General features: G+C 36.2%; 1 protein-coding gene across 2 annotated transcripts in view; it reads left to right on the top strand.

Moving 5' to 3' along the window:
• LOC138175901 (reelin-like) overlaps positions 1 to 18,621 on the top strand; it is a 566,655-nt gene that overhangs the window by 509,692 nt on the left and 38,342 nt on the right. For both annotated transcript variants that reach the window (XM_069106558.1, XM_069106557.1), the window contains 4 exons: positions 4,479 to 4,619; positions 6,477 to 6,654; positions 9,769 to 9,962; positions 14,177 to 14,433. In XM_069106558.1, coding sequence (XP_068962659.1) covers positions 4,479 to 4,619; positions 6,477 to 6,654; positions 9,769 to 9,962; positions 14,177 to 14,433 — 770 coding nt within the window. The remainder of the gene's footprint in view (positions 1 to 4,478; positions 4,620 to 6,476; positions 6,655 to 9,768; positions 9,963 to 14,176; positions 14,434 to 18,621) is intronic.

Here is an 18,621-nt window from a genome sequence, read left to right as displayed (position 1 = left end):
TGAAAGTAGTAGTTCTTAGTCTGGGGTTCATGGAGCAGTAAAGAGTCTGTGGTTTCAAGGTTCAATGAATTTAGATGGGGAAAATTACACCTGTATTTTAACATAATTGGTTTGTAATCCTACAAATCTTATTTTTTACATTATAAAAAATAATTCTTAGATGGAGTCCATAGGATTCAACTGATTGTCAAAAGGGTCCATGATGCAAAAGAAGGGGAAAAATGTTGAGTGAAAGGACTTGGGGAATAGGAAGGTTCTATGAAGAAAAGAACTTGAGGGTTGGAAGAGGTTGGGGAAGAGAAACATAATTATTATCTTCAAGTATTTGATTATCAGCTGGGGAAGAAAAGCAATGTGATAGAGTGGAATCAGGAATTGAGCCTGAAGCGCTGAATCCTGACCCTGCCTCCTGTGAACTGTATGATAATGCCCAAATCACTGCAGTCCTTTAGCTTCTATTTCTTCATCTGTAAGATGAGGGCTTTGGGCTAGAGGACCTGTAAAATTCCATTCCAGATCAAAATCTATCTTTCTAATCCTAGAAATGATTAGATTCTCCTACTTGCTCTCAGAGGGGAGAACTGGAGCAAAGGGGAGAAAGTATCAAAGAAGAAAGCTTAGGTTTGGTATAAAGAAAAACTTTCTAAAAATCAGACCTGTCTAAAAGTAGAACAGATTGCATTGAGTAGTGAGTTGTCCCTCAATAAAAGTCTTCAAGCAAAGGTCTGGTGGCCATTTATTTATGCTGTAGAGAAGTGTGTTATTCAGATTTGGGTTGGACTAACTGACCTCTTGTGTCTCTCCCAACATTGAGATTTTATGAAAGGTTAAGTAAGGGATATATGTGGTGGCACCAACTGGGTAGACACAAAAATTCTGATCATAGTGGATGATGGTGATATTGAAGATTGAAATTTAAGTGGGAAGTAACTAGAATCTGCTGAAGCATTTTGAAGAGTATTGCAATGAATGCAGCAGGTCAAAAAGAAGATTTTTGGTAGTAGGTTTCGGTTTTTTAATCCCTAGAAGCAGTATTAATTCTCATATAAGATACCAGGGGCCTGGATGAAGCATATCTTGTAAGGATAAAAACAAAAATAATCTACTTTGGATTTAGGAAGAAAGGCGATGACTGCTTAGAACACCAGCTGGTAGTCAGTAGCAGTCATTTAGAATCTTCAGTCATCATGATGTTTGCAGGGAGATTTTCACCAAGAAAGTCATAGACCTTGGTAAACAGGAACTCATTAATTTTCACAGGACCCTAGAGAAAGAACAAGTGTCATTCTCCTCTTGTACAGAGCTGGTGAAGCACACAAACTTTAAGTGAATTAGGCAGCATCTCAAATGTATTTGTGGCAGGAATGGGAATAATAGGTCCCAGTAATTCTAACTTCCAGCCTTTTTTATTTTTATTTTTGGTAGCTTAAATACTGTATTGCAACAAAAAGTACAAGGATGTACCTTTTCTTATAAATAACTTAAATACAAAAGAATTTCAACCACCACATGAACTAGCTATGTTATATTTGGACCTTCTACTGTACATAGTTATTTCATAGGATGGGGTTGGACCCTCCTTACATGATGATTGTCATCATCACCATAACCAACAAACAATGAACTACTACAATATGCCAGACATGACATTAGGTGTTGGGGATAAAAAGAGAAAAAACAGAGACCTGATTCTGAGTTTGATACATTAAAAAAAAATATGAATCTATGTATTGAAAATGAAGCTTAAATAAAGCTTCTACTATAATAATAAAATTTTGTTGCATACGGTGGATAAATATGATAACTGATGACCTAGTACAATATTCTATTCCGTGATCAAATTAAATTTGCCACTGCTTCTGTAAAAAGTGTGTCAATCTACTCTCCTATGAATCTGCTCATCATCCCAGTATAGACTCCTAGTCTATCCTCTCAACCTCCATTTGCAAGGGTAGGTAGGATCCCCAGACAGCAGCTATTGCTTCTCTCCTCAGTCAACTAAGGGGCTGGTTGTGGGGTTGTTTTTCTAATGCTGTGGCAGAGTATGCTTTCTCCCTAATGATTATTGGTGAATATGAATTAGCAAGACAATTGACTTTTAGAAATAGCTGTTTTCTTTTATTCCTTTTTTCTATATAACTTCATTCTTATTTTTAAAATGAATTTATTTTACATATATTTATAATATGTTATTCCAACTGCCACCCCCCTATTGAATGAGTACTGTCTACTGTAGTAAAGTTGGTACAGGTAGTACAAAACATCTCCAACCACCAACACTCTGTTAATTACTCTCCACATAAGCAAAGTTTACAAGATAGTGTAAATTCAGTAGAAAACTATAAAATACCCATTATTGTTGTTGTTTGTCCTTCATTCCCAAAGAGGACATCAGGGAGGTGATGTCATGACATGCAAATGAGCTGTATTAGTGAGGGAGTTCTAAACTAGCTCACTTTTTTACAGATGACCCAAAGGACACCCAGTCCACTTTCCTCAACCAATGTGAACATATTTCCTGTTTAACATCATTCTGGTTCATTCAGTAGCTTTCAGAGACTTGAAATTGATCAAGGATTCTTTCATACTTACTCCAAAATGTATGATTGTTTGATTCAAGGCCTTGTTCACATCCATTTTTTCATATATTCCATTAAAACTGGAATATAAATTAAATTACCGTGTTATGAGATAATATCTAGGGGTCACAAGGTAGGAAATGGTAGAAACTATACAATATATTGCAGATTGCAAAAAATTTGGTAGCACCTACCAAATATAACAAAAGCATGATTGAGTAGCCAGAATTATACAGTAAATAGTTCATAAGCTTATCAAGACAAATTGCTGTTCTACAGATACAAATCCCAAAATGTCCTTGAGATTTCAGCAAATGAACCACACTGGTACTGGAACATAATCATGAATAAAACTCATCTAGTAATAATTATTATTATAAAACTACTACTAGCAATTGTCTAAGCAGAACACTGACCCACAAAAATTTTAAAGACTTTGTCATTGATTCATTTGTTTTTTATTTATATAGTATTTTATTTTCCCCCAGTTACATGTAAAAATAATTTTTACATTGGTTTTTTAAACTTTGAGTTCCAAACTCTCTCTCTTCTGTCTTCCTCATCCCCCTCAATGAGAGGGCAAGCAATTCAATATAGGATATACATGTTAAAACAACATTTTCAACACATGTTGCTATACCAAATACTTATACCCTCTAAACAATGTTTAATGAAAAGCTCTCAAATTATATACTTCATAGAAGAACATGAAATCATGAAACAAATGAAATCATCAAATGATTCTCTACATAGTCCTCCTTGTTTTTCTTTATATATTGAAATATTTATATTTGTTGATAATTACCAAGTTTAAAATTTTTTCCAAGTTAAAAATAAATTAAAATATTAGGTTTTTAGGATGAAGTTTTCAACATCTGCAAGTGTGCATAAGGTAGTTTCCCAGGATTTAGGTTTTTTATTTGTTTGTTCATTTGTTTTAAGGGTTTTTTTAGCAACTTTTATGATGTAAAAAATAAAGGAAAGAAAAAGAAAATTCTTAGCATTATTTTGTCTAATTTATGAGGTATAACTATCATTTAGCAAAGTTATATATCTTTCCTTGATACTAATATATATACATATATACACATACACATACATATAGATATAAAAATTACTAAGCACCAAAATTATTCTGGGACCAGTATTAGCCTCAAGATGGCATCTTAAAAAGATGTGTATGGGCTTTGGAGTCAGAGTTCCCTGGGCACAAATCTTCTCTGTGATGTTTACTCCTTGTGTGTGACTTCTGGAAATGAAGACTTTGGACAAAGTAGCCTCTGAGGACCCTTGCAGTGCCATATCCATGATCCTTTGAGAGAAGCCTCTTCATATTTAATTTACAGGGGCCCATAAATCACTTGAAGGTTTATGCTGCCATCTAGTGTTTAAAGAGGGAAAAAAGGTTGATTATGCCTGCTCATTGAACAAATATTTTTTCAATGACTAATGTTCAAACCACTGAGTTAGGTGCTATGTGGGATGCAGAGAATACTGATGTAACTTAGTACCCCAATACTTTCTTATGTGTAAATGTGAAATTACACATTGGCTTCTAGGATGGTATATCAGTCACTCTTCTGTTTAAAAATCTTTCTAAAATATGACTATGATTGCTTTCATTCTATCTTTATTCCCTTTTCTGTTGTTCAATTAGCTTTTCTCCTTTTATCATCTCTCTTTTTAGTTCTGTCATGACTTCTTAAAGCTTTCAGCCCAAACTATGCCTTACCCATCATCTGTACCTAAGACCCAGAAATACTGCATAGATTTCTTCCAAATAAGAACTGCACTCTGTTCTTGGGTGCACGTATGTGGTTAAATATATAGACAGCAGATATGCCTTTTCATCAGTGCTTGGCTGGAAGCGTATCCTTCATTGTGTTTTCTTTGTCAAAGGTCTCAAGCCACTCGTTTCCGGTGGCATCAGCCAGCTCCGTTTGACAAACAGCAAACATGGGCAATAGATAATGTCTATATTGGGGATGGTTGCATAGACATGTGCAGTGGCCATGGGAGATGTGTACAAGGAAACTGTGTGTAAGTATGTTTTATTCCTTCTACAGAAAGCTTTTTGTTCACATTCCAGCTGGCTGTCTTCTCAGAAGCTGGTTTCTGAATTACCCCCAAAGCTTCCATTAAGTTCTGTGATTTGTTTGTGAGATCATTCCATCTCAAATGAGATAAAGAACAAAATATGAATTTTCTAGGTCACATTATATTTCCTATCAAAAAATCAAGAACTTGATGGGAGAAGGGATTCACAATAATTAGCAATTTTTTTTTAATTTTCTTTGTTATTCTGTTAATTCAATTCACCAAATATTTATTAAGGATACAATATTTGCTAAGCAATGGAAATACAAAGATAAAATAAGACATTATTCCTGTCCTCAAGGAGCATACACTATAGTAGGAAGGATAAGGCATATACACAAGTAGTTGACTGATTAGTGTTAATTAATTTAGTCTTTGAAGAAAGGAGTATGTGACCCTCACTGTTACAAGAGGATGTTCAAAACATCCCCATACAGATCCTTCTGACATTGCTGCTCACATTACTTCTCTAAGCAATTAATGAAAGACATTAGAGATGGACAAAAAATCTAAATGTGTAGAAGGACATGTCTGAAACACTGGACAGAGGTTAGAAGTTTGAAGATATTCTTAAGAGATAGAACATTTTGTTGGAACCTGAGAAAATGATTTTAAAATATTCAGGAGTTTTCTGCATTAGGAACAAATTTAATTCACCAAAATAATTTTTCTTTTAAGTTTGTACATGTTGCATAATATGTAACTCTACTGTTATTAGCTGGGCTAAAAATTATGTAAGTATATCCACATTTATATATTTATTGTATATTTTATATATTGCATGGATATGTGCAATGGTATAGATATATTTTTATTTTATATGGAGATATCTATAAAATTTTTAAATATATCTGTATAAATAACAGCTTTCATGTGCTATTTACATAGTTGTATATGTGTACTGCCAATTGACCATTTTTATTCTGATGAAAATTCTCCTCTGCAAATAATGTGAGGCACTTCATGTATGAGCCCTGTGGAGCTTCTGTGAACTGTTAGAAATAGTATGCTTGTGTGCTTAGAGGGTTGGGGATGAGAAAGGGGAAACCACCATGCTCCATTTTCAAAGATGATGCTACTCAATAATGAATCATGATCTTTGTATTCAAGCGTGGCTGAAGACACCAACAGAAATCCCCTAAACAGAGAGAGAGAGAGCAAAGTGATATGCCTCTCTGATGACTGTAGGTAGCTAATATTCCAAGAGTCTTTTCCATATTGAATATATAATATGAAATATAACCATTGATTAATGATACTAGTCACTACCAGAAGGGTCTTTTAATGTTTGCCATGAGGCTTCCAAGGCTTCTACTTTTGCCCAAGGTATTTTTTCTCTTAAAGTCAACAGTACTTCTTTACAGTCTTACAAGTTGGTCTGTCAGCTGGGCATGTTTCTCAGCCATCTTCCTTGCTTGAAACCGTACTTAAGTGAATGCTTAAAAGAATTTCTTTTCTGATCCCTCATCAATCTCATAACCCTTTGAAAAGCAAAAAAAATAAAAAAAGATTTCCTACCTTCTCTTGTCAGAAATCAGTTAAAATAGATTCATTTTATTAACAAAGACATTGTACATTGATATACAAGAAAGAAAAATTGCTTTCTTGCAGTAAACTTCATTTTAAAATATAAGGTTAATTCATTCAGTTTATTTCTAATTTGAAACATTTTAAAGAAGGTTATTTTCTTAAATCTGTTACCTCATGAAGTAAACTGCCCTAAATCTGCATGAAAAAAAAATGGAAATAACCTCTTGCTTAGCACTAATTTTCCTCCTTTCTTTTTCTTCTTCTTCACAGCTGCGATGAACAGTGGAGTGGCTTGTATTGTGACGAGCCAGACGTCACCCTCCCAACACAACTCAAAGACAACTTCAACAGAGCTCCATCCAACCAGAACTGGTTGACTGTGAATGGTGGGAAATTGAGTACTGTGTGTGGAGCTGTGGCTTCTGGGATGGCTCTTCACTTCAGTGGGGTTGGTTCTTGGCTTTCAGTCACTTTAAAAATTTTTTTTAATTATTTTATTAAAATATACTATTGAAAACCAGTACCACAAACTCAACTTGCCTAGTACCTTTTTATATTTAAATTAGGGGACTTGAACTTTTTTGTGTCATGGACCCTTTCTAAGTCTAATGAAACCTATAAACCCCTATTCAGAAGATTATTTTAAATAGATAAAACAAAATATATAGGATTACAAAGGAAACTAAAGGTTAGGGAAAATAAAGGTGTAATTTTGTTCCCATCCAAGTTCACAAACCTCATGAAATCTCTTCATAGAACCTAGGTTAAGAACCCCTGATTTAAACTAATTTCAATGCACAAAATATCCTAACATTTCAGTACTACTTCCCAGTCACTTTCAGGACTCTCTGTCTACTCATTCTCATTCCCTTTTCCTGTTGTGTAATCATGGTTAGTTTATATGCTATTTTCCTGGTTCTGCTCTTTCACATTGCTTTGATTATTTTGTAAAAGTCTTCCTAGATTCTTCTGTATTCCTCATACCTGTCCATTTAATTTCATTATAGTATTCCTTTACATTGATGTACCATAATTTAGTTAATCATTTCCCTATTGTTGGACATTTGGGTTGCTTCTAGGTTTTTGCAGTTACATATAATGCTAAAATGAAAACCCTTGAATGGGTCATTCTTTTGCTTTCAGCAACATTTTCAAGGTACATTCCCAAGGCTGCAATTCTTGGGTCAGAGTCAGTCATTTTAGCCAACCAGCATTTATTAGACACTAATTGTGTGCCAAGCACTGTACAAACCCTGGGAATATAACTGTAAGTGGAAAGAAAGTGCCTGTCCTCAAGGAGGTTATGTTCTAATGGAGAGGGTGACACAGAAAAGAAACTGAAAAGGGGTAGGCAAACAGAGACAAAAGTACCCACCTGGCTTGGAGGCATGGTAAAAGGAGTCTGAATAACAAACGGCAGAGGAATGAAATATCAAAGGATGTGATTCTTTCTGTCTTTTTTTTCAGTCATGAGAGGCAGACTAGATAGTAGACAAAGAGCTGGCTGCAAAGCCAGGAAGACCTGAGATCAAGGTCTGCCTGTCCTGTACTGGCCGTGTGATCCTGGGAAGGTCCCTTCATTGCTCAGTGCTCTAGACAAAGACTAGTATTTGTGCAGAGAAGGTATTGATGGGCATCAGCAGAGGAAGTTTCTTCACATAGGAAGAAGTCCCTTACACTGATGAAATTGCAAGTCTAGTCTCTATCTTTATTTCAGTCATTTCTTCACCCATTAACTTCACTGAAGCACTTTGTTCTTCATTAAGCTTACTTGGAAGCGTAATAAGAAATTAGGTCATTGTCATCTATTAATACAAATCTCTAGTAAGATTGTGACATTTCAAAAAGGAAAAAAAACAAAACAAAGATTGCCTATGTTTTCTTATCAAAAATCATGATTTAGATTAGCTTAATTATACAGGGCAGTATTATCCCAGGTCACATTAAAGTGCACATAAAAAATGATCTAAATTAATACAGTCTCCATCAGGGGAAGAGTATTTGCATACTGTTTGGAAAGCTGCCACCTGGATAGTGTTTTAATTGAAAACTCTTGAATTTACTACAGATTTAGAATTTAGAAGCCAAAAATCTGTGAAGTGAGATTCAATGGCTCCTGAATTTATTAATGATAATCCTTTATGGTAATTATCAATAATTAATTACCAGACACTTATGCTTGTAGCCATATATGCTTGTTCACCATGACAAAATTTTGACTAGAAAAACTCTTCCTTGAAGTACCTCAGATTCCAATCCTCTTCAGAATCATTCCACATTTGAAGTAAAAAAAAAAAAATTGGCTTTTGTTTTTTTTTTTTAATACCATTACTTCAGGACCTAACACTTAAATTGCCCTCATTCTCAAATGAGTTGTTATTTCCATAGCAAAGAGAACTCCTAGTGTGGGAATTCCCTCTACCAATACAGATCAATCCAACTATGATTTTATAGATAAATTCTAGGGACTTTAGGAATTACCTGAGTCACAAAAAAAGTGACTCACCTAATATCAAACAAATTCTAAGTATCAGAGATAGGATTTCAGCAAGTCTATTAACCAGTCAACAAGCACTTACCAGCAATTAAGCTCCTCTAAGAGCCAGGCAATGTGTAGACATGGGAGATACAAAAAAACAAAGTGAAGCAGACCCTGCATTCCGGCAATGGACATTCTATCTGGTATTTGAACCCGCTCCCTAACTTTTAAGCCAGTATACTCTCTGTTATACCTGTTGCCTCTCCTACTTTTATCAATGAGCTAAATTATTTTTCATTTACTCATTATCTACCATCATCCTCCTTGAATTGCCCTCATTGCCTTAGAGCTTGTTGCTTTGAATAAACAGAGCATGTTACTGAAATTCATGATTTATTTTCTTATAATTATGTCTTACTCTAAAAACCAGCAAGGACACATTAAGCACTTAAGGGCTGGCATAATTACAAGCATTAACTGGGAATCAGGAGATTAGATCCTAGCTCTGCTACTGATTATGGGCGATTTGGTCAAATCCTTTGTCCTAATTTCACTCATCCATTAAAATAAAGCAAATAATTTTCTATGTATCTATAGTACCCACATACAGTAAGGAATGAGTCATTTAATTTACTAACATGCCTATAATTCTTCATTGGCAAGGCAACAAACATTTATTGAGCACTTACTGTGTGCTAAGCTGTTATAGAGACAAATATTGTTCCTAGTGCATCTAATGATAATTTAGGCAAAGAAATTTCCAGATGTCGTCATAAACAAATTTTGCTCATTTAAAACTTTCATCACATAAAAATAATTCTCAGCTCAACATCTGATTAATAACTGATGTTTTTTAAAACATTAAGTATAGTCATTAGTCAATAATTTGGATAAAAAACATAGGGTTATTTATGCTTCAAGATATGTAGATAAGAAAAAAAATCTCCCTCCAAAGGATCATCCTCTAGTTTTGTAATTACTTAATACTAGTGAAATTCCTAACCAGCTTCCTCACTAAATACTACATACTAAAGATTTTATTGATGTTGTTGTTTTTCCATTCTGCTTTTATTTATTTTTCAGGGCTGTAGTCGAATATTAGTCACAGTGGACCTGAACCTCACCAATGCTGAATTTATCCAGTTTTATTTTATGTATGGATGCTTGATAACACCAAACAACCGCAACCAAGGAGTTCTTCTAGAATATTCTGTCAATGGAGGCATTACCTGGAACCTTCTCATGGAAATTTTCTATGACCAATACAGTAAACCTGGGTTTGTAATCTTCTTTTACCTACAATAACCCCTATGATTGTGGAAGTTGCATAGTTAGGCCAAGGGAGAACCATGGGAGATTTTAGTGATCCACACCCTTCTACTGGTAGAAGGAACCTTATTTATCTAATCTGACTTCACAGCCAGGGCAGGTTGGATCCCTTCTTCAACATTCCTTGACAGAGCTAAGATGGGGAAGTGAGGTTTCTGGCTAAAACAAGAGTCTAAAGCCTAGAACTGAGCTTTAAAACTCAAAAGGAAAAGAAACATACTACACCTGCCCCTAAGTAGTTAAAGGGATGTGGAAAAGAGGAGGGACTAAAAATGTTCATCATGAAATTACTCACTTTTGGAAAAGTTAAGGAACAAAATTCAAAAATCCAGTACTTCTAAAGATGCCTGAAGACCATTTTTTTAAAAGACTTTGACAACCCAAAATAAATATGATTCATCCACCAAGAAGAAATACCCAGAACAAAGATCCTATTTGGCTTCCTAGCAACAACAACAACAAAGATTATTGCAGAGAAAAGAGTATATCTGAAAATACAGCCCCACCAAGAAGTACAGTTAAGTCTATAAAATAAGCCAGATCAGGTGGAAGCTAATCGTTTTGGTAAACAGAAGATAAGGAAGCTAGGTAGCACAGTGGATAGAGTGCTGGCCCTGGAGTCAGGAGGACCTGAGTTTAAATCTGGCCTTCAGACACTTACTAGTTGTATGACCATTGGCAAGTCACTTAACTTAATTTCTTCATCTGTAAAATGAGCTGCAGAGGAAAATGGCAAACCACTCCAGTATCTTGGCAAAGAAAACCCCAAATGGGGTCACAAAGAGTTGGACATGACTAAAAATTAAAAAACAGATGATAATTTAAAGAACACATTGTAGAGTACTTGAAAACCAATGAGAGATTCTTTAAATACATTAAAGGCAAGAATGCACTAGTGATCGTACACTGCTTAATTAACTAAACATTGGTGATACATCATGGGGCATCTTGTTAAAGATGTGCTCTATCAGGAAAAGTAGATGACAGAGGAATGATGACAAATGCTATATTACTCTTTACCGTGAAAGGAAGACTCTAGGACAAACTTGTTCATGTAGAATCACTAAATACTTAAGTAAGTCTATTGGAGGACTAGGTTTCTTTTAAGGGAATCATACTTGACCAATATACTTAAATCATTGATTGAGGGAGTAAATGAGCACATCTGTAATCTGTGGGTGTGATTTGGACTTTCTAAAAGCCTTGACAAGGTTCAAAGGCTATTTATAAAAATCAAGTAGGTTGGGATATACACAGAGAACTGACTTAAAGATAGGATAGACAAAGACTTCTCAGATGGACAGTGTAGATAACAGTGAATTGGTGCTGAAATATGTATTATTTAATGTAACGTAAAAGTCATCATGCTTTCCACCAAAGAGAATTGGGAGCAAATGCTCAAGGCTTAAGACCTGGATTATATTCTTGCCTATATAAATGCTAAATAAATATGCAAGAGGGAAATCACAGTGAAATCCCCAAGTTTGTTAGTGACACTAAGCCCCTCCCAGGGGTGAATTACTATGCCAATAGGGATAATAAAAAGAAGATCCACAGGGTTATGAGAATGGGCCAGAAAGTGGCAGTTCAAGATAGGCATGTATAAAGAACTTGAGGAATTATTAAAATTATGTTAAATAATGATCAACTCAGAGTGTCATTTGCAGCCCAGTCTAGAGTGAATTATAAAAAGATATATTGTTGTCTGTCCTTAACTATCTAAAGTTAATATTAGGAAACTCATCCTTTGTTGACTCAGAGATGAAATACTAGGCTTTATGGAATGTGAATGTGAGAGTATATTTCTTAAATTAATTTTTATAAGACTATAAAGTACATAATTAATATTAAGACAAAAGGCAACTAATGTGTAATAATAACTCACATTTTTATAGCAGTTTAAGATTTACCACTTTCTTCACAATAGCCCTGTGTAGTGAGTAGTGCATTTTCAGCCCCATTGGACAGATGAGAAAACAGAGAAGTTAAGTGACTTGTCCAGAGTGATACTGCTAGTGTCAGAGACCATATTGAAACCCCTCTGTTCTAACTCTATTACCAATTTTCTTTTTCCATTACATCAAGTGGTACCAGGGGCAGATACTGTACATTTCTACAATCATCAAGGAAATGTCTCCCTTAAAAGCACCAAACCTAGAATAATATGCAGAGAGAGTGTGTGTGTGTGTGCATTTGCATATATATTCATACAAAAATATACACACACACATATACACATATATCCAAAATACTGGCACCACTGAATACTTCCTGACTATAGGTCAGCTTAAGAAATGTGCCTGTAAACTGACTACCTGCATGACATGTCGTATCCCTTGCATGTAGCTACCCACCCAGCGTTCATTCTATCCCCAGAATCCCCCAGGAGTATTTTATAGGATTTTTAGAGATGAGAGCAATCTTAGAATTGAATTAATCCAATCCTCTAATTTTAAAGAAGAGGAAACTGAAGGCCTACAAGGTTAAATGACTTGAATGAATATATGAATGGAATTGTTTACTATGGACCAAGTACCTAGTTATACTTATACAAATATAAAAATGAAGATAATCCCTACCCTTAAGGAGCTTAAATTCTAGTGTAGAAATCTGTACAGTCAGACAATAAGCATTTGTAAGTGCCTACTATGTGCCGGGCATTGTGCTAAGGGCTGGGGACACAAAAAGAGGCAAAAGACAGTCCCTGACTTCAGGGAGCTTACAATCTAACAGGGAAGATGACAACAAAACAAGTATTTACAAATAAGCTGTTTACAAGATAAATAGGGAATAATTTAAAAAAAAGAAGGCACTAGAATTAAGAGGAGTTAGGAAAGGCTTTCTGTAAAAGAATGAATTTTACTTGGGATTTGAAGGAAGCCAGAGAACCCAGGAGGAGGAGATGGAGAGAGAGTATTTCAAGCATGGTGGGACAGCCAGAAAAAATGCCATGAGTCAAGAAATAGAGTGTCTTTTTTTGTGAGTGAGCATGGAGACCAATGTCACTGGATTAAAGAGTATGTGGCAAGGAGTGGAAAGTGGAAAGCTTAAGAAGGAGGCCTGGGTTATGAAGGGCATTGGTGTTAAAAAGATGATTTTGTATTTGATATATAGGGGAGTGATGGCTAGGGAGGGGTATTTTGATATGGAAAGTTATAAGGATAGTGAATAGAAAGTAAATGTCTACAGCCTGCCCACTAGCAATGACAGATTGTTCATTGACTCATTGACTGGAAGGAGGAGGAGAAAGGGTATAGACATTACAGCAAGATAGCTGGCATATTGCTTCAAAATTAGTCAAGGAGCAAAGTGAAGCATGGCCTTAGTTGAACTAGATATGGTAGGCTGTGTGAGGCTTGGACCAATCAGGCTACAGGGCCTCGTAGCAGGCATTTCAGAGGTGAAAGAATTAAAAATCCCCCAGAGAACCCTCTCTGGTCCAATCTTGTGCAGTCACACAGGCATTTGAGTGTGGCAGACTGGAATTTGTACCCACATCTTCTGACTCTAAATTCAATGCTTTGTTCTTTCAGTTACACCATGTCTTGCCTTGTTTTAGAGATTCATAAAATACAGACAGAATCCTGAGTTCTCCAGAAAATTGTCCGAAGTTACCCCACTTTGGGAATCCTGAGTTATCAAAGAACACACATGCACATACATACACACTTTCCAGGCAGATTTAAGGAGAATCTAGGGGTCATACCATTACTAGGCATGGAAACATAAAACAGAATTAAAGTATGACTTCATGGATGCCAAATTAGTTCTAACTAATTTGTTGGCAGCTAGCTGGTTCAGTTGATAGAGCACCAGGCCTGGAAAAAAAAGAGCTGAGTTCAAATATGATCTCAGACACTCACTAGCTCTGTGACTGTAGGCAAGTCACTTAGCCTCTATCTGCCTAATCCTCTGGAAAAGGAAATGGCAAACCACTCCATATCTTTGCCAAGAAAACCCCATACAGAGTCCTAAAGAGTTGTACATAACTTAACCACAACAACAATTTGTCAAAATTTAATATCAAAATCTCTCCTAAATTTCCCCAACAATTTTGTATATTCTAAGTTACAACCTTATTTCTTATTATTATTATTTCTTTTGGTGGAAGTTTGACTTGAGTTTTATTTTTTTTTCTTCTCCCCCATTATTGCTCTTTTAGGTTTGTGAACCTTCTCCTTCCTCCTGATGCAAAGGAGACCGCCACACGCTTCCGCTGGTGGCAGCCTCGACATGACGGCCTGGACCAGAATGACTGGGCTATCGATAATGTCCTAATCTCAGGCTCTGCTGACCAAAGAACTGTAATGTTAGACACTTTCAGCAGCGCTCCCGTGCCCCAACATGAGCGATCCCCTGCAGATGCCGGGCCTGTGGGAAGGATTGCTTTTGACATATTCATGGAGGACAAAACCACAGGTAAGTTTTACAGGAGCCAGAGAAAGAAATCAGAGGGTACACTGCTTTTGCTTGGTAAGTACAGTAGATAGAATCCTGGTCATCTAAGCAGAATACAAAGTGTAACAGGAAAGGTTCCATAGTATCTATGGCTAGAAGAAACCTTGGAAATACTTTCAGCCATGACTTTAGAAATATGGTTAGTCAGATCCATGACTATAAAGTCTACTCTCTGTCTCTGATGACTTTAGAAATATGCTGTCAGATCCATAACTATAAAGTCTACTATCTCTCTCTCTGACTAAGTCATCAAAATACGACATTTTGATTTTACAAAAGTCAACATCAGTTGGCTAAGGACAAATGCCAAAATATCTTTTAATTGTTTTATCCTTTTTGCACATATATAACCTATATCAAATTGCTTGCTCTCTTAGGGAGGAAGAAAGAGGAGGGAGAAATTTTTACCAAAAACTGAAAGTTAAAAATTGTCTTTAAATATAGTTGGAAAAAGGGGCGACCAGGTGGCTCAGCAAGTAAGAGCACCGGCTCCAGTGTTGGGATGACCTGGATCAAATCCAGGCTCAGATACTCAGCACCACACCCAGAAATATCTGGCCGTGTAACCTTGAGCAAGTTACTTAACCCTGATTGCTTTAAAAAAAATATAGTTGGAAAAAATAAAATATTTTTTAAATGGTTCTAGCCTTTAATAGACTGACTTATGTTGCAGATGATGGCTTACTGTCCATGCTTATAGGAGTAAGCACAGTTTAAATAATTCCTCCCTATCTCTGCCAGGAATGTGCTGGAAAATGTTTAACAACCAGTTCTCTGGGGGAAGAGTGTATGTACAAGTTTAACCTGCATTATTCACATTTTATCCATGCCTTCCTTAAGTCTACAACGTCAACAAAATGATAAATCAAGTCCCTGATTTGTAGTGTTTGGCAATTTCTGAGGCATAAATAAATGTCCACCCTGCAAATTTATTAATCGGCTCTCTTGAGCTAGTTAATGATGGCTCCAGCACAGCCTTGCCAGTAGAAATTCTCATCGGTCATTTTATGGCACATTCCCATAGTTCTGTGAAATCTGAAGTTACCACTCAGGTGGCAGAATTGTCCACCACCTTTAAATTCAATGCCCTTTCCAATGTACCATCTCATTTATAAATGAGGCAATTGAGGGTCAGAGCAATGAAGTTACTAACCAGTGCCTGACCCTGGGCCTTATTCATAGGAAATGTTTAATAAAATGTTGACTGAGTTTATTTAAATTGCCCAGGCTTACACAGGTAGTAAATAGCAGAGTGAAATTCAAACCCAGGTTGCTCCAAAGCTAGCTCTTTTTCTACTGTGCAATGCTTGTCTTGGTATTTGTGGACCTGATGTGCCAGCAATACCTCATACTCACTATTTCTTGTTCAAACTTACTCCTTTAAACTATAAATAATGCTTTCCTTTCCTGTACCAAATAAGTAGATGTGCTGTAATCAAGGTGATTTTATTTATAAGGAATTTTTATTCATTACTGTTTTCTTTCTGTTTTGTATAGCGTGTCAGACATTTCTTTGAAACTTCAGTTTCCACATCCAATAAAAATGAATTGATTTTTGCTAAATTTCATATGCAGTTGTAATGACATTTCATGTTGTGGATATTGGCTTAGTTCTTGAAGCATCACCCTAGGAATTATGCTAAGCATAGTTTATAGTTATTGCAATAAGTAGAAAATATATCCACAGGTTATATGCACTTGGGGGTTTTTTATGTCAGATTTTATTTTGACTTCACAATGCCATTTCAGGGAAAAGAAAATGTGAAATATGTAATTCATTTGAAGGCCACAACTGAGTCAAATTCAGAGAATTTAAGGAACAAAGACAGATTTAACTGCAAGGTTTATTGTATGGTAGTATGAAAACTAATAGTGTAACACTTATCCATACCAAAAAAGGCACAATACCTGTGCTTTCTCCATCTCGCTGCATCTCATTCCTTTGGTCTGGTATCAGGAATTAAAGCCTCTGTCATATGTAGCTGAATCCCAGGACACAGCTTCGTCCAGATAGTTGACCACTTCTGAATAGCCCACAGATTTTAAGGGCTGGAGGAGACTAATGGAAGTGTACCTTTCTATGAATACATCACTCTTAGGGTAATCAGACAAGGCTAATGATAAAGGCTGCTGAAAAAAGTCTTCTGGAGTCATAGTCTGCACTCGTGGATAGTCATCATTTTCTAGCAACATGTCCATACTAGCCAACCCCTCAGGGCAAAATGGGGCCCAGTCTAACTGGAAAGCATCTCACCTTTATGAAGCATTTGACTGTGCCACAAATGTGATTATTTATATTTCACTGCTTCGATGACTCTGATATGTCCATATAGGTATTATTTCCATTAGTACAGACTGCAACCCATCCACTCCTTCTCATCCTGTGTAATTTTTGTGCATGTTCTCCCATAGATCCTCCATAGAGTAGAACTACTTTGGCTATACCACAGAAAACCAATACAACGAAAGAGGAAAGACAATTAAATTGTTCAGTCTGTGGTTTGGTTCCACTGGATATGGACCATTAGTTCCCTGATGAATCAAGGCCTTGGGTTTCACTTAATTATCTTTACTGTGAATGTTTTTGTTTACCTTGAAAATGTTCAAAGCCAAGCTAGAGGGATAACATGGAAAATGATTATGAAATTAAACCTGCAAGTCTGTAGCACTTGGAGCATTGCTAAGTATTTGCCTCCAAAGAGCCGTGTAAGAATAGGTAGTTCACATTTCCATTATCCCTGTTTTACAAGAAATGGAGACTCTGAGAGATTCCATGATTTGCCTGTGATCCCACAGATCATAAGTATCTGAGGCAGAATATGAATCTTGCTTTCAGGGTCTACAATCAATCTCCCCACCATACCACACTGCCTCTCAAACTAAATGAGTTCTCATTGGACTTACTATATTTTTTGGAGGGGGGAAGGCAAGGCAATTGGGGTTGTGACTTGCCCAAGGTCACACAACTAATTAACCATCAAATGTCTGAGGCTAGATTTGAACTCAGGTCCTCCGACTTCAGGGCCGGTGCTCTATTCACTGCACCATCTAGCTGCCCCAGACTTACTATTTTTTTTAATTATTTTAAAATCATAGAGTCTCAAAGTTGGAAAGAAGGTCAGAGGTCCTCTAGCCCAACCCCATGCTCAAAACTGAAAAGATCTTTATAGAACTGACAAGTGGCAATTCAACCTTTGACTGAAGGTCTCCAGGGCCATTTAACTCCCTATCTCCCAAGGCAGTCCACCCCATTTTTAGATGGTTCTGGCTGTTAGGAAACCTAAATTTTCCTCTTTGCAATTTCAACCCATTACTTTTAGCTCTACCTTCTGGGTCCAAATAAAGTAACCCAAATCTATTTTCCATGGACCATGCTTCAAAAATCTGAAGACTGAAATCAAACTCCATCCCCTAAGTTTTCTCTTCTTCATGTTAAACACCTCTCTGAACTTCAGTGGTTCTTAAATCAGGTCATACGATTCCGGAGTTAGAAGGAATCTTAAATATGAATAGAACAGGAGTTTTTAACTTTTTTGTGATATGGCCCCCTTTGGCATTTTGGACACCATATCAGAAAAATATTTTCAAATGGATAAAATAAAATACATAAGATTGCAAAGGAAACCATTTTATTCATTTTAAAAACAGTATTAAGATATTTTTTAAAAAAATAAATTCATGGACCTCGGACTAAGAACTCCTGAAGTAGCTATCTTTAGTTTACAAATTATGATACACCTTCATTTTACCTTTGCCCTTCCATTGGGACAGCTAGGTGGCACAGTGGATAGTGCACCAGCCTTGAAGTCAGGAAGATTCATCTTTCTGAATTCAAATCTGGCTTTAAACACTTACTAGGAGTGTGACCCTAGGCAAGTCATTTAACCCCATTTGCCTCGGTTTCCTTATCTATAAAATGAGTTGGAGAAGGAAATAACAAACCACTCTAGTATCTTTGCCAAGAAAACCCCAAATGGGGGTCACAAAGAGTAGGGCACAACTAAAAAATGACTGAACAACTAATTTTACAGATGAGGAAACTCTGGCCAATTAAATGATTTCCCAATGTTACAGATATGGCAAATGGCAGAGCCAGGTTTCAAGTTCTTTCCAGTAATCCATAACGTTCTTTCCATATACCCATAGTTT

This window comes from Petaurus breviceps, unplaced genomic scaffold (genome assembly GCF_028583685.1).
Source record: "Petaurus breviceps papuanus isolate PSGF00001 unplaced genomic scaffold, PetGlider_PUasm1.0 79, whole genome shotgun sequence".
Lineage (NCBI taxonomy): Eukaryota > Metazoa > Chordata > Mammalia > Diprotodontia > Petauridae > Petaurus > Petaurus breviceps.
The sequence above is the reverse complement of the archived record's forward strand: the minus strand, read 5'-3'. Positions and strand labels throughout refer to the sequence as shown.